The sequence below is a fragment of the Triturus cristatus genome, chromosome 1_1, assembly GCF_964204655.1.
Source record: "Triturus cristatus chromosome 1_1, aTriCri1.1, whole genome shotgun sequence".
Lineage (NCBI taxonomy): Eukaryota > Metazoa > Chordata > Amphibia > Caudata > Salamandridae > Triturus > Triturus cristatus.
In genome coordinates, this window is record NC_140579.1 from 89,015,874 (window position 1) to 89,030,797 (window position 14,924).

At 44.3% G+C, this 14,924-nt stretch overlaps 1 protein-coding gene across 1 annotated transcript; it reads left to right on the top strand.

Moving 5' to 3' along the window:
• Positions 1 to 227: 227 nt before the first annotated feature.
• LOC146869562 (keratin, type I cytoskeletal 12-like) lies at positions 228 to 14,090 on the top strand. The gene is made up of 8 exons (XM_085606172.1): positions 228 to 643; positions 1,778 to 1,860; positions 4,027 to 4,183; positions 6,398 to 6,556; positions 6,942 to 7,067; positions 9,661 to 9,878; positions 10,124 to 10,173; positions 13,395 to 14,090. Exons 1-8 carry the CDS (start codon positions 290 to 292, stop codon positions 13,496 to 13,498), a joined length of 1,251 nt encoding a protein of 416 aa, XP_085462298.1. The 5' UTR covers positions 228 to 289; the 3' UTR covers positions 13,499 to 14,090.
• Positions 14,091 to 14,924: the final 834 nt, after the last annotated feature.

The window sequence follows — 14,924 nt, forward strand, 5'->3', positions numbered from 1 at the left end:
ATTAAAGTAAATGCTTAGCATTCCCTGCCCGCTTTATCTTGATTCATAATTTGATGAGAACTGGATATGCTGAACAAGGCCTGAATATTAATTAATCACACCTATATTAATTAGAGGGAGAGTCTGACCTTCAAACAAAACCGCATATTTAGCAGTTTACTCTTAGAAATGAAACACCCACTAGGGTTTGTATAAAGGCTCAAACATACAGCCACTGCACCAGCCCCCTCCACCCTCCACTCTCCTACTCAGTGCCTCTCTACAGGGTGAGCAGTCCTTCTGGAGCAGCATGTCTTACCTCCATCATAGTGCTGGTTCCAGCCGGGCTTCAACAGCTGGTGGTGGGGCCAGCTTTGGAGGCTTCCAAGGCAGTGTTGGAGGAGGCGTAAGTTTCCAAGGGGTCTTTAAGAATGAAGTTATCGGGAGCCAACCCAGCAACGAGGGCCTCCTATCTGCTGGGGAGAAGCATACCATGCAAAACCTCAATGACCGTCTTGCTACCTACCTGGAGAAAGTCAAACAACTGGAATGTGCCAACCTGGAGCTTGAGAACAAAATCAAGGACTGGTATGCAAAGCACCCCGCGCCAGTGGCTCGCGACTACAGCAAATATTATGCCATAATCGCAGAGCTGGAAAAAAAGGTAGGAAAATGATCAATCATTATAAACTTGGCCTCATGATGTCCATGATTATGTCAATCCTTGCTAGTGCTGCAGTGTGTAATGCAGAAATTGACTGTTACTTTCTAAGTGTATGGAGCGGAGGGTTTGTCTCATAGTTTCGGGTAGGGTTTACACAGAGAACAGGACTCTTTCTTCTCTTGATGTGTAAGGAAGGGCACTCTTTGTCCGTATTTCATCACTGCAGTTACTTGCCAACACGCCCTATTTATGAACCCACAACGTCCTTGAATGAAACTGTGACCAATCTCTAGTAAACACCGGATTATTAAAAGTTCCCATGCTGTCTGAAAGACTGCTTCCCTGCAGTAAATATCTGTACTTCCTTTCGTGATCATCAGAGATAAACTACAGGCAAATCCGTTCTCTAGGTGGCTCTTAGGTCATCGATTGGGCCGTTCAGCCATGTTTTGTGGGTACCACGTGACTCCACGCTGTACCATGTTTCCAGTCTGGGGCTTTATTTTAACACATGTTAATTTAATGCACACTTGAAATTGGAATCTTAGTTTTCTTAAATACGGTCATTTCAATGATATTGATTGTGTAAAGGGATCAGTGGAGACGATGTCGCATTGCGACCAGAGCGGCCGACATTGGAAATGGAAACCAGGTTCGAGTCCCATCATTGGCTCAACATCCTATGATAGATATCTGGGCCGATCATGTCATCCCCCGGAGTCTAAACGATGCACGTGATCTTGTGTAATGTAACTGGTGCTCATTTAAAGCGCTCGCATACATTCGGGTCGAGCTTGCGTCCTCGAGCAATATAAACCTGCAAAAATAGCTGAAAGATGGTTTTCTAGAGTTATAAAGCCACAGGGTGTTTCTATGGATATTGCAAGATGGTGCCTGGAATATTAATTACAAGAGGGAACGAGGGAACTGGATAGTATGTGCATGCACCAGATGTCTGTCCACATACTCATTGAACCGCCAGAAATGCTTAATCAAAAGTGTAAATGTCAATCATTATTTTTTTAGAAGGATTATTGACTTTTGTTTTTGAAGGTCGGAATATTTCCCCTTTTGGAAATGATGCTCCACCCGCTGCACCATGACCTTCCACTGTGACCATCTGTTGTCTTCCAGATCATTGCCGCATCTACTGATAATGCCAGGATCGTCCTGCAAATCGACAATGCCAGACTGGCTGCTGAAGACTTCAAACTTAAGTAAGTCTGCCATTTCCCCCATCAGGGCCAATGACTTAGCAACGAGACAGAGTCACCCAAATGCTAAAATACCCTTGACTGTCTTCACCTTCCTTTCCTCACCGCCAATTCATCCGCACAGCCTTGCCTAGAGAAGACTAGATCACTGGGACACTTTGATTCGGTGTTGCAATACTTGCTCGCCCCTTCATAAGGATATCACCATTGCCACGTGGACTCTTTCTAACCTTGCCGGGCACACCAGGACCACCACATGTCAATAAAAGGATAAACAAGTATCCAAGAAGCACTGATCCCTCCCATAAATACCTCTTAAATCTTAGGGCCTGATTTAAACCCTCACTGATGGACCACATTCCATCAGGGTTGGAGGGGACATCTCCTCCACCCCCTTGACCATGACCTTGTGAGTCACAGAGAATTTGGCTCGTCAGACAAGGTCCAATCACAGGACTCACATGTGGTAACTCTCAAACATTCAAATGGCAGAGTAGCTCCCTTATTCCACTCTTTACCTCGCCCTTTTGCCTCACAAAGGTCACTCACTTTGTGCACATCTTCTTATCTCAGTGACTACTTTCCACCTCACCCACCTTCTTCATTATATCACCACCTAATACCCATTCAAATACATTTCAAAACAATAAATAGAGCAATTATGTTTACTTTGAACCTTTATATTTTCTTTCAAATGAATAGTCTTTAAATTACATTTTCTTGTCTTTCCACTTGGGAAATAATCCTTCTTCAAGAGATAAGTACTGAGGGTCCGATTCACAGAACTAACTTAAGACAAAATCCTAAACTTACTACCATTTTGGTATTCACAGAAGGCACTTAACTCATTTTGGTATTCACAGAAGGCACTTACTCATTTCGGTATTCACAGAAGTTAGGAGTCTTAACTTTAGGACTCCTAAATGCCTTCTGTGAATACCCAAAGTCTTAAAGTTACGATTTTTCTCAGTTTAGGAGTAGTAAAGTTAGGACTCCTAACTTTAGGACTCCTAAGTGCCTTCTGTGAATACAGAAAGTCTTAAAGTTAGGATTTTTCTCAGTTTAGGAGTAGTAAAGTTAGGACTTTTAACTTTACTACTCCTAAACTGAGAAAAATCCTAACTTTAAGACTTTCGGTATTCAGAGAAGGCATTTAGGAGTCCTAAAGTTAGGAGTCCTAACTTCTGTGAATACCAAAATGAGTAAGTGCCTTCTGTGAATGCTAAAATGGTAGTAAGTTCAGGATTTTGTCTTAAGTTAGTTCTGTGAATCGGGCCCAATATTAGGGTTCGCTCACTTAAACTACACAGCGGTGGATGACATGCTTGAATAATTCTCAATAACTGCGATCACTTGAGAATATATACCGAGGACTCATATGTGGATAGTGTGGATGGAATGCATTGCACTGACGTACGTGGTTAGCTATGCTGTGCTGCACGATTCTTTGCTGTAGGGAGGTCTTCTGAACAGGAAAGAGTTTCCTCGTGGTTAAGATTAGAAGAATATCATAGCTCAGGTACCTTGATTCTGTCGCATTAAGGATGTCCCTTTTAATGTCAGATGAGTAGCACAGCATTCAGACCCTTAACCCTTTAGAATAACGTGCGGAAGAATCCTAAATGCTCAGACTTTGCCCTGCATATTTGGAATTCAGGCTACATAGCGCCCATTACAAACTCCCTCCTTCTAGGAGATATCACCAGGCGCTAGCTAGTAAGCAATGCAATGCCAATGGTTTCATTCCTATTTGGTCTTTTCTTAGCTAACAGAAAAGATCAGAAGTGCAAAAACCATACGATCCGTCCTAACCTTGTTCTTGTATTTGCTGTGGCAATGGTCATATTTGACTAGGATGGTAGGAGGTTTGCAATACACTAATCTTGCATTCAAAGTCCAAAACAAACTGAAGGATATTTAAAGAGAAATTACATATTTCTTCAATGAAGACATTTCTTTGTTACAGATGTCTTCCACAATATTGTACTTGTACATCTTTTATAAAAGCATCACACAGACTTAGGTGCACCTTTGAAGTGTCACAGGGCTTCTGGCAATGTGCTGTCGCAAACTTTCATTTACGCGCTTGGACCCTCAGTTGTTAGAACGTGATCTTTCAGATGTGGTTTTCGTTGGCTGTTATTCACGTCCAGTTACTTTCTTTTCCAGGTATGAGAATGAGCTGTCCCTGCGCCAGAGCGTGGAGGCGGACACCAACGGGTTGCGCAAGGTGCTCGATGAGTTGACCAGGGCCAAGTGTGACCTTGAGGGAGAGGTGGAGAACCTGACGGAGGAGCTGTCTTGCCTCAAGAGGAACCACGAAGAAGTAAGAGCAATGTGGCATGAAGGTGCTGGGATTGACATAGATGGAATCCTATAACGTGATACACGCCTTTGAAATGCGCTTTCTGATTTATTAAAGTTGTCTTAGAGTTGTGTCCGACAATTTACCTACGGCCATTGCACTGACATGCAGCTTATCGTCTACGGTTTGCATGGCACGTCAGAAACACCTAAGCAGTGGAAAGCATTCCATGATTTCTCCTAGTCTTGCTCTAAGAAGAACATATATTGTAGTGCTCTCCAGAAAATTAGCCGTGGCAGCACTGCTGTTTCTTAACCTGTTGCATTCCTAGACAGGTTTCAGGTGTTTAATGTTAGGTTAGTTGATGGTGGAGAGAGGATATCTTTAGAGGGTGGACTATCATTGACCCAAATATTTCAATCATTTTTGGAAGCCAGGGTAAGAATCAGATGGACAAACAAGGAAGTGTAAATGCATTACATTGAAAAACATTAATATATCAACAGCATGGGGACTCAGGACTGAGTGATTTGGGCACTTCAGACAGGAGTGCTCAGCAATGGAGTGGAAACTCATTCATTTGACCTCAGAGCCCCGGTTACTGAACCACGACTTTTTGCTCGGGCACCTGTCATTCTTCTTCTTAGGCGATGTCTTCTTTCCGTCAGTTATATATCCTTATAATTGAGCTCATCACCTGCCATGTATGTGTTGAGTAATCCACATTGCCTTTTTTCTGCTGGACCATATATCTTTCACACGAGACAACAAATCTTTATTTTAGCTAGTCTAGATTTCCATTTTTTGCTATACCACAGTGTATTCTTCTTGGTAGACCACATTGCCTTCCTAGTAGGATATTTCCTTCTGCTAGATCACATTTTCCTGTTAAACCTTTCCTCCTAAGCCACATCTGCTTCATTTTGTCTGGATACATCTCCTCGGAGCGAATCGTCTTCATGTTAGAATAGATCTCCTTCCTATACCATATCTCTGTTTTCCAGACAACAGCTCTCTCTCCTAATGATAGACCACATCTCCTACATTCCGTTTGTTTACATTTCCAACGGATAGATGAAATCTCTATTTGATAGATATACATTCCTGCTAGATCATAACCCCTCCAAGCCACATTTTTTTCATACTAGGCCATAGATCCTCCCGGCCTGTGACAGGTCTTTTTATTCACGACTATACTGTTTTCTAATACAGCATCAGTTTTTCACTTACACTGTGTAGCCTTCTCTCAGACCACACATTCATATACGCGCCAATTATAACCAGTCTTTAAAGCACGTCAAACAAGCTGGTGCTATTACTAGTAGATACCATTTCCCAATTTAATGATACTCGATTTAGTAACTTCAAAAGAGTGAAACACAGAGTTGGGACTGTGAAGGATTTAGAACCTGTGACTCTCAAGCTATGCCAGATCTCAGCAGCAATCAATTAACCCAACCAATCTGCCTGGGACTAGCCTGGGTCTCCTCACCAGCACAACTCAAAACCTTCTCGCCAAGCAACACCACTTCCCATATCTAGACTACAACCTGCCTGCAATTGTGTCTATTAAATCAGACACAACAATTCATCTGCTGCTGTCAAAGAACTACAAATATGCACTTAGGATAATGCCCAAGGTGGCACTTAAAATAACAAAAGCAGTGTTATAATTTACAAGTGTATCTACTGATATCCCCTTTGGAGACGTAGATGCAACTATAAAATCCATCAACAGGGCTTTGCTGATAGTGGTGTTTGATGTGTGATGATCCGCAGCAGCCAACGAGGTTATGATTTGTTTAGTGAAAGTTACCAAGCATGTGAATTAGTAGTGGCAGGAGGAATAGTAGCTGCAACCACTAACATAACCTTTGGTACCTCTGGCACTGCTCCTGGCATCACTGTCAGGGATCACAGGAGACTGGGAGGAATACAGTAAATATAGTTCAAAGAGCCATACTTCTGCTTGTAATGTACAATCATTGATCCTTGTCTCCCACCTCACAAGCCAATCAGAAGCGCTTGCGGGGCCAAGGCAGGGCCACTGGTGAAACCTGAGCTGGTACTGGGATCACATGATGCATGATGTCACTTCTGCCGCCTCTGCTCTGGCATTTTGGTGAACTGACTTATACAAAAGCAATGATAAAAAGAGCAGAAAAGGTACCCTTGTATTCTTGCCTATGGTTAACCCTGAATAATGCCCATGGCATACTGCTACTCTTCCCGCAGGAAATGAAGGGACTCCTGGGAGCTGAAGGGCACCTCAGCGTAGAGATGAATGCCGTGCCAGGCATCAACCTGCTGAAGCTCCTCGGGGACATGCGAGGCCAGTACGAGGAGATGGCAGACAAGAATCGCCGGGATGCCGAAGCAAAGTTCCTGGAAGCGGTGAGGAAGGAATGAATGTCCTGTGGGCTGTGGGATAAGAAGGACTGAACTATGGAAAACCTAGATATTTTCAAAGAAACTATTGCCCCCTGAAATACCCATAAGGCTGTTCCGAAGTCAGTCTCATCCCAGACCCTACATAATATGTCACTGACTATGGCTTATCGCCCACACAGAGTCCCCACAGATCAGTCTCGGAGGAAGTGCGTTTTAAATGTGCAATTTGCATATATGTTTCTCCTGACTGTAATGACATAGACCATTTAAAAAGACAGGAATGGAATATGCCCGAGTAATTTCCTGTGGCTGGGATAAATTCAAGAAGTCCATCACTTTTTGTAGTGTCTAAATATGTGACTTTACTCATTCCCATGCTGTCTCTTAGAGCACTGCCCTCAAACAAGAGATCTCCGCCGGGGCTGAGGAGGTCCAGACGAGCAAGAGAGAGATCTATGACTTGAAGCGCTCCCTACAAGCCTTGGAAATTGATCTGCAGGCATCTCTCATAATGGTGAGTTGTCTCAATGACTTCAGTTCTTTCTACATGGACCTCGCTGGTGAGAAATCTTTCCAAGCATGTTAGATCCTCCATTCCCTGGGGAAGGTCTTGAAGAACCCACGACCATGCTGGAACCACCACTTATACAGCACATAGGTCTCTCTCCTTAGTGTGAATACACTTATATAACTGCCAAGATTCCTAGGTCCACGCGTGGGTATCTGTCCCAGTCCAGTTTATTTCTTCGTTTTCTAGAACTCGTAGTATTGGTTTTACAATGGGATAAAATATACCTAAAGCCCCGGAATGCAAAGACTAAATCTGGACTCGAGCAGCCGGTCAGGCATGGACTCGCGAAACTTGTAAGAGCGGCATTTATTTATATTAGTCAGTCTCTGTAGCTGAATGGGCTTGAATTCTAATGTTGGTAATCTCAGAAAGAAGGAATATAAATGTGACTTTTGAAGTGTGTGTTGACCCTTCAATCTGAATGTTACTCATAGTCGCTTACTATTGAGTCTTCTCTTTAGCAGCGCCAAGAGGCACTTTGGTTTCTAATGCATTGCTTGGAAGTTATCTTTGCCACATTCCTTGTTTATGGAAGTCAAGTTCATCTATAAACTACCATGGGCAATACTCATATATTTTTACTTAATCTCAGAAATGTCACGGATTAATACATATACCATCTGGGTGGGCAGGAGGCATTGGCAGTGTTGAGGGCCTTTGCTAAGGCAGAGATAGTGGAGCTGGAGAAGGGTTGCACATTCAGTGGGGTGGCTTTAACATACACACAGTTGCATCAGCAGCTTGGAGTGGTAGTAGTAAGTGCACTGCGTACATACCATGAACCAGCATTGTTAGACCTGGCATCATTGGCATGAGTCTCTCCTCCATTTTTTTCTGTTTGCCTCCTCTGTTTACGATGTTTTTGCTGGAATATTGCTTTGGGCACTGTGCCACTGCTGATCAGTGCCACAGTGCAAGTGCTCCCTATGTTAAATTGTTACATTGATTGGTGTTACCATGATTGGCTTGGTTGACTTACTGTTCAGACCCTAGTCCAGTGCACTGCGTGTGCCAAGGGCATGTAAGTTAACTGCTGCTGGTGGGCTTGCAGCACTGGTTGTGCCACCCACAGAAGCAGCTTGTAAAATGAGTCCCAGGCCTGCCACCGCAGAGCCTGCGTGCAGTCCCTGACTGCCATGTCGACTTGGCAAGGAAACCTACTTGCCAGTCTCCAAACCTTCACTTTGCCACATTTCAGACACCTCTATGGTAGGCCCTAGGGCTGGGTGCATTGTTGGTAAAAGATAGGTCATGCCCTGATGTGTGTGGCATGACCTAGTAGTGAATTACAGCCATTTTCGTTTTTCACTATTGACGGGCTACCTGCCTCCCATAGGCCAGAATGGGCAGACGGATTATTAACTCCATTATAATCTATCTGACTCAGGGAGCATGGTAGCAGGTCAAGTTTAGTATCCCTGAACTCAGAATTTAATAACACATCCTTTAGGATGGATGGTTTTTAAATTCTAGGTTTGAAAATAGCCCTTTTAGAAAGTGGCTATTTTCTTGTCCAACTATCCACCGGTCTCTGCTGGTTTGGTGTGTGTGTCAGGGGCTGGGTGGCTCCAGGGGTCTGAAGGAGTCAGTGTGGGGTGAATGAGCCATTTACACTTAGAGTAAGGGAAGAGTAGCCTGCCCTGCCTGACACAATGCTGGCTCCACCTCCTGCCGGGCGACTGATAGCCCTGCTCCTGCCAGTGACAATACTGGCTCCGCCTCCTGCTGGGCGGCTGAGGACCCTGCCCTGCTCAGTGAATAGGCCAGGTGCCTCTGCCTGGCAACACCCACAACAAACCTGGGATGGGGGAATTTCCCTGCTTGGACAAAGGGAAGAAAGGAGAAAAGGGGTATAAAAGAAGGACCCCTGAACCCAAGAACTCAGATCACTTCTGACAAGGAAACCTCTACCAAGGACAAGAAGCCTGCTGATCTAAGGACTTGCCTCCCCCTTCTGCCAGAGTGCTGTTTGCTGGGGGCTTGACACACTGCCTCTGAGATAGGCCTGACTGCTCTGCCAAGCTACCAAGGGGGTGAGCAGGGGTTATCTGAGTGTGTAATCCCCTTGCCCTGACTAGAGTTGGTGGGTCCCTATTTGTCAGAAGTGTATACCTCTGCCAACTAGAGACCGCCGGTTCTAACAAGCATGAAGACTATTCCAAGGCTGCAGTCACAATGGGAACGAAAAGAAAGCATGAAGCATGTGGGCGTCGTCCCAGCATCTCCCCTCTAATAATGCCCCCATGCAGCCTTAAAGGCATACTGGACCCCTCTTGGCATGAATGAGAGAGAATGCTCTGACACTGCTAACAACTCCTGCATGTGCTTAGTTGGCAAATGCCTATTTTCTGATAAAAATGCAAAGAAAGGCTTGGTAAAATGTCACACGTAAACGGACTTGACTGCAGTATATTATTCTGGACTTGGGGGAAGGGATGTAGGCTAGAGCCATTTTTCATCACTTTTGGCCCATTAAAAACTAGAACACATTCCATCACGTTGTTTCAGGTGTACCTCTTGTCTTTATTAAACACAGAAAAAATCCCTTGAAGCCAACTTGGCAGAAACAGAAGGGACCTACTGCGCCCAGCTGGCACACCTTCAAGAGAAGATCAGCCATATAGAGGAGGAACTTGAAGGAATCAAGGACGAGATGGAGAACAACATGGCAGAGTACGAGCAACTCCTGGACATCAAGAGCCGGCTGGAGAGGGAGATTGAGACCTACCGGTGCCTGCTGGAGGGTCAGGGCAGGTAAGACGATGGCAAGTCCTGAACACCTACACTTTAGCAATACTTAGGTTCCGAGCCAAGTTCTTCACCTGGGGTACCACTGCAGTGAAGAAAGGAGCCCTAAATTACCCAAAGAAGTAACATTGGTAACCCTTTGGTAAACCCTCACTTGAAACCTATCTTGTCAGCAGACATCAAGCATTGCGTATAGAATTAAACGACACTCTTAGTCATGTGTATGTAATATGCATGTCATTTCCTTTCAGTTTCAAAGTCGACCAAAAGGCCAAGAGTCATGGCACTCAGTCATCAAGAGGTAAGCGTCCCTCTTTCTGTTAGCTTTGTTATAATGCTCGGAAATCACAGTGGTGGGTTCTTGAGCCCTTCTCCCATGTGTCTGTTTGAAGTCCTGTCTAGTATAATAAACTCTAGACACCAAGTGGTTCCTATGGGACATATCGTTTCAAGTTGGTAACAGTAGTGCATGTCATGCCACCAGATAAGGGGAGTGCTGGCCTTTGAAAGATTCTAACCTCCACTGCTAAACTTCTCTGTGTGGATTATTAAGAACAGAGATGACTTTGCTCAAGCAGGTCCATCACATTTCTGGGGCATTACATGCCCCACAAAACAAAACACTAGAAACATCTTTTTAGTTTTATTTTTTCCAGTGTAACTTCTGGCACCTTTTTCCAACTTTAAAAGCTAAAGTTATCATTGGTGGCAGCCATCTTGTTCTCTCTTTCCTTTGCTCTGATGGCGCTAACGAGGTGTGTGTGTGGGTGTGAGTGCTCCATATTAAGTATCAGATTAAATGTGCTTCACCTGTACTTGAGATGTGAAAGTGAACACCAAGGATGGAGAAGGATGAAAGTAATACAATGACTGTAATTACACTGGGATTTTGTTTTATGTGCCATTCAATGCCCCATAAATATGTCAGGTTCATTTCTTCTTTAAAGCATGAACATTTCTTTTACATGAACCATAAGTGAGACTTAAAGCAGGATTTGCATTATATTTCTGCCTGATTAAAAATAACCCTTTTAGCAATGATAATTGCTTTTTTCGACATAAATTATTGAATTAGTCTCAACTTCCATATGTTTGGAATGAAGCACACCTAGTTATCCGGAGCACTGGACTCCATACATCTGATGTGGTGGGGGCCCCACGCTATCTCAACTTCATTTGTCATATACAAGGTACATCCTCCCTCAAGCACACACTCACTCCTTATGCCACTGAGTGGCTTCGCTGTGGGATGAATGTGGAGATGACCTTTAGGCTACCTACGACTCCTACGTTGACTGGGTTATGTAAAGACGGTCATCTAAGTCTAGGCATGTTAGAGCCAGAGAGGTCAGGATGGCCCATCAGGAGAACATTCTCTCAAGTCACTTGCACCACTGTTAACGTATTCTCCTGCACCATTATTAACATGTTAAGATGAGGGGCTCTCATTATAAGTAGAACATTCCCACATGGTGCTTGCACCAACTAGAACATTAACATAAGTCACCAATCAGAATACTTCCATGAGACACATACACCAAATTTAGGGCCTTATTTAGATCTTGACGGTCGAGGGACTCCGTCACAGCGATGACCGATATCCGCCTACTGAATATCCCATAGGATATATTAGGATTTATATTTCAGTGGACGGGATATCCCTCGAAGTTGTGACGGAGTAACCCATCCGTCGATATCTAAATCAGGCCCTTAGTCTTAACGTGATGCACATGCACCAGCGACAATGGTCACATGGCAACCATGCCCTAACTAGTCTATTCTCATGAGGTACATGCACCACGCAGACTCTTCACATGAGGCACTTGCACTAGCTAGTCTATTCTCATGAGGCGCATGCACCACGCAGACTCTTCACATGAGGCACCTGCACTAACTAGTCTAGTCTCATGAGGCGCATGCACCACGCAGACTCTTCACATGAGGCACTTGCACTAACTAGTCTATTCTGATGAGGCGCGTGCACCACGCAGACTCTTCACATGAGGCACTTGCACTAACTAGTCTATTCTCATGAGGCGTGTGCACCACGCAGACTCTTCACATGAGGCACTTGCACTAACTAGTCTATTCTCATGAGGCACGTGCACCACGCAGACTCTTCACTTGAGGCACTTGCACTAGCTAGTCTATTCTCATGAGGCGCATGCATCACGTAGACTCTTCACATGAGGCACCTGCACTAACTAGTCTATTCTCATGAGGCACATGCACCACACAGACTTTTCACATGAGGCACTTGCACTAACTAGTCTATTCTCATGAGGCACATGCACCACGCAGACTCTTCACATGAGGCACTTGCACTAACTAGTCTATTCTGATGAGGCGCGTGCACCACGCAGACTCTTCACATGAGGCACTTGCACTAACTAGTCTATTCTCATGAGGCGCATGCACCATGCAGACTCTTCACATGAGGCACTTGCACTAACTAGTCTATTCTCATGAGGCGCATGCACCACGCAGACTCTTCACATGAGGCACTTGCACTAACTAGTCTATTCTCATGAGGCGCATGCACCACGCAGACTCTTCACATGAGGCACTTGCACTAACTAGTCTATTGTGATGAGGCGCGTGCACCACGCAGACTCTTCACATGAGGCACTTGCACTAACTAGTCTATTCTCATGAGGCGCATGCATCAATGTTATTTGCATGAGGAACATGCGCTAATATCAGCATGTCCAAATGAGTGGCTAGTAACAAAATTAGAATGAATATTAGAATATTCGAAGGATCCGACGAGGCGCCACCTCAGCACAGCAAACATTCCAATGAAGCACATGCACTAGTGCTCACTTGAGGTAGATGCAGCAGTTACAATGTTCACACGAGGCAGATGTATACGACTTTGAATGTTCACGAGAGGCATGTACATACACTATGAAGAATGTTCACCTCAGGTCACTGCACTAACGTTAGCAAGTTTACACAAGGGTTAAAAACATACAATGAACCATTCACCGGAGGCGCTGACGTCACCGTGAATAAGAGAAATGCAGCCGCATAATAAATGCAATAGTGAACAAGCACAACATTGGAATGCTGAAACGTGAGCAAACGCCAATTTGTACATGATCACATAAGGACCATGCACTATTCTAAAAGTGCTGACATGGGAGACATCTGTGAATGTTCAAGTTAGGGGCGTGTGTCTAGAATGAATGGTTCAAATAACAGAGATGGGAAAAGGAGATTGCAGTTCTGTCATTAGAATGTTTAAATGAGGTACATGTGCATTGTTAAACTATTCACAAAATACATGCTCCAAAATGGGCCCCGTTTGGAAAGCTATTTGCCTACCTGAGTTTAATTGAGGTAACAAAATAATTAATTAATTGGAGAGGGTAACATCCAATTCCTGATTCATAAAGTGAACGCAGAATCCCAAACTTTATCCAACATGTCCACGAGCTTCTCTGTCATTAAGCACATCATCTGTTCTCTCAATATATCCTGCCTACATTCTTTTGTTCACCTCTTCATTTCTTGTTTCAGCCCCAGAGCCAGTTAGAAGCCGAGTTGTGAAGACCATCGTCCAGGAAGTGATTGATGGCAAAGTGGTTTCGCAAGAGGAGAAACAAAGTGAACAGAAACTATAGACAGAAGCTGGGTCTCTGCTTATGGAACCGCTGATCTACCGGTAAACCGACAACAGGATGCACAACCCGGGAGGAGGAACCCCTTCCACAATCCTACCCCGCCGCTCTTCTGCTTCTCCTAGGGGGTTTTCAACTCTTCGAACATAACCGCAGAATCTTCTGGACAATTGAATGCACTGAGCGCCACAACAGCAGTCCCCGTGCATACAGGCACTAAAGAAGACACTAAAAATGAGTGAGCGAACACCTAAGAAAACGAGAGGGCGTCCAAGATGTTCACCACGTGGCTTGGTATTGACCAAGGAAGAGTGTTCTTGTTTGGACACTAAATGAATCATCGGTAAACAGCATTCTAAAACTTAGGCCAACTGAGAGCATTTTAAACGCCATACTGGTTGTAAATCTACTTCTGAAGACCTCACAAATCGACACCTCGGCAGGGGCACCAGCTGGGAAGTGTGGCTATTCACTGTATCAAGGCTCCTCCTTTGACCTTAAATCTCTTCCTCTTTGCCTTTCTTTACCACAAGATGCTAATCTTTCATTCTGTGACATTTTAATTCAATAAACTATTTCTGAATGCAAGATAAAAGGGTGTATTTTCTGACATTTCCCCAATTTAGCTTTTTATCTATTGAGAAATGTCATATGACTCAAATGTATGGAAGTTAGAATGCACTGAATCAAAATTGGTACTGAATTTAGTGATAGACAAAGCGTTTGAAGAACATATGCTCAGAAAAGGAGGACATGTGACAGCAGTGCTCTTAAACAGTGGCGTTTCTTAAAGTGATATTTAGGGATGTTATACAGGACCATGGATAAAACTGAGCTGCGGGTGCAAAGATTAAAGTAACGTTATAGTTAGGTGAATATGTCAGTGACAACATTGATGTTTGAACTAAAAAGAACAGGAAATCACCAGTTATAGTTAGCAAAGCTCCGCCATGCCCTGCTTATGACCTTACATATTACATCAATCATGACATGTTCGATCACATCATTTATGATAACTAATGATATCTCAAACACAAAGTTCGGCCTCGGCAGTGGTCATCCTAGGGCCTTTAATGGCTCGGGGAGGGGAGCAGCGTGCCCTCCCTCCCCTTAAATAAACATTAAAGCCTCGGGGTTGGGCTCCCTGTGGCCTTTAATTAAAGATTAAGGCCCCAGCTGCCAATTGTGTTTTGATCCTGAGGGAGTCCTACGAGATCGCAGCAGAAACTACGGATGTTTTGGGGATTTTGGCCTGGGGGGGAGGTCACTCTGGGTCCCCCCATGAGGCCTAGGGGGGCAGAGTATCCCTACCTTGCCCCCTTATATTTTATTTAATTTCCTACTGCAGAGCATGAGACAAAGTCCCCGAGTTGTGTGACGGTTGCAAGCAAAATTTTTATGATGTGGCTGGCAGTCAATCAGTATGACT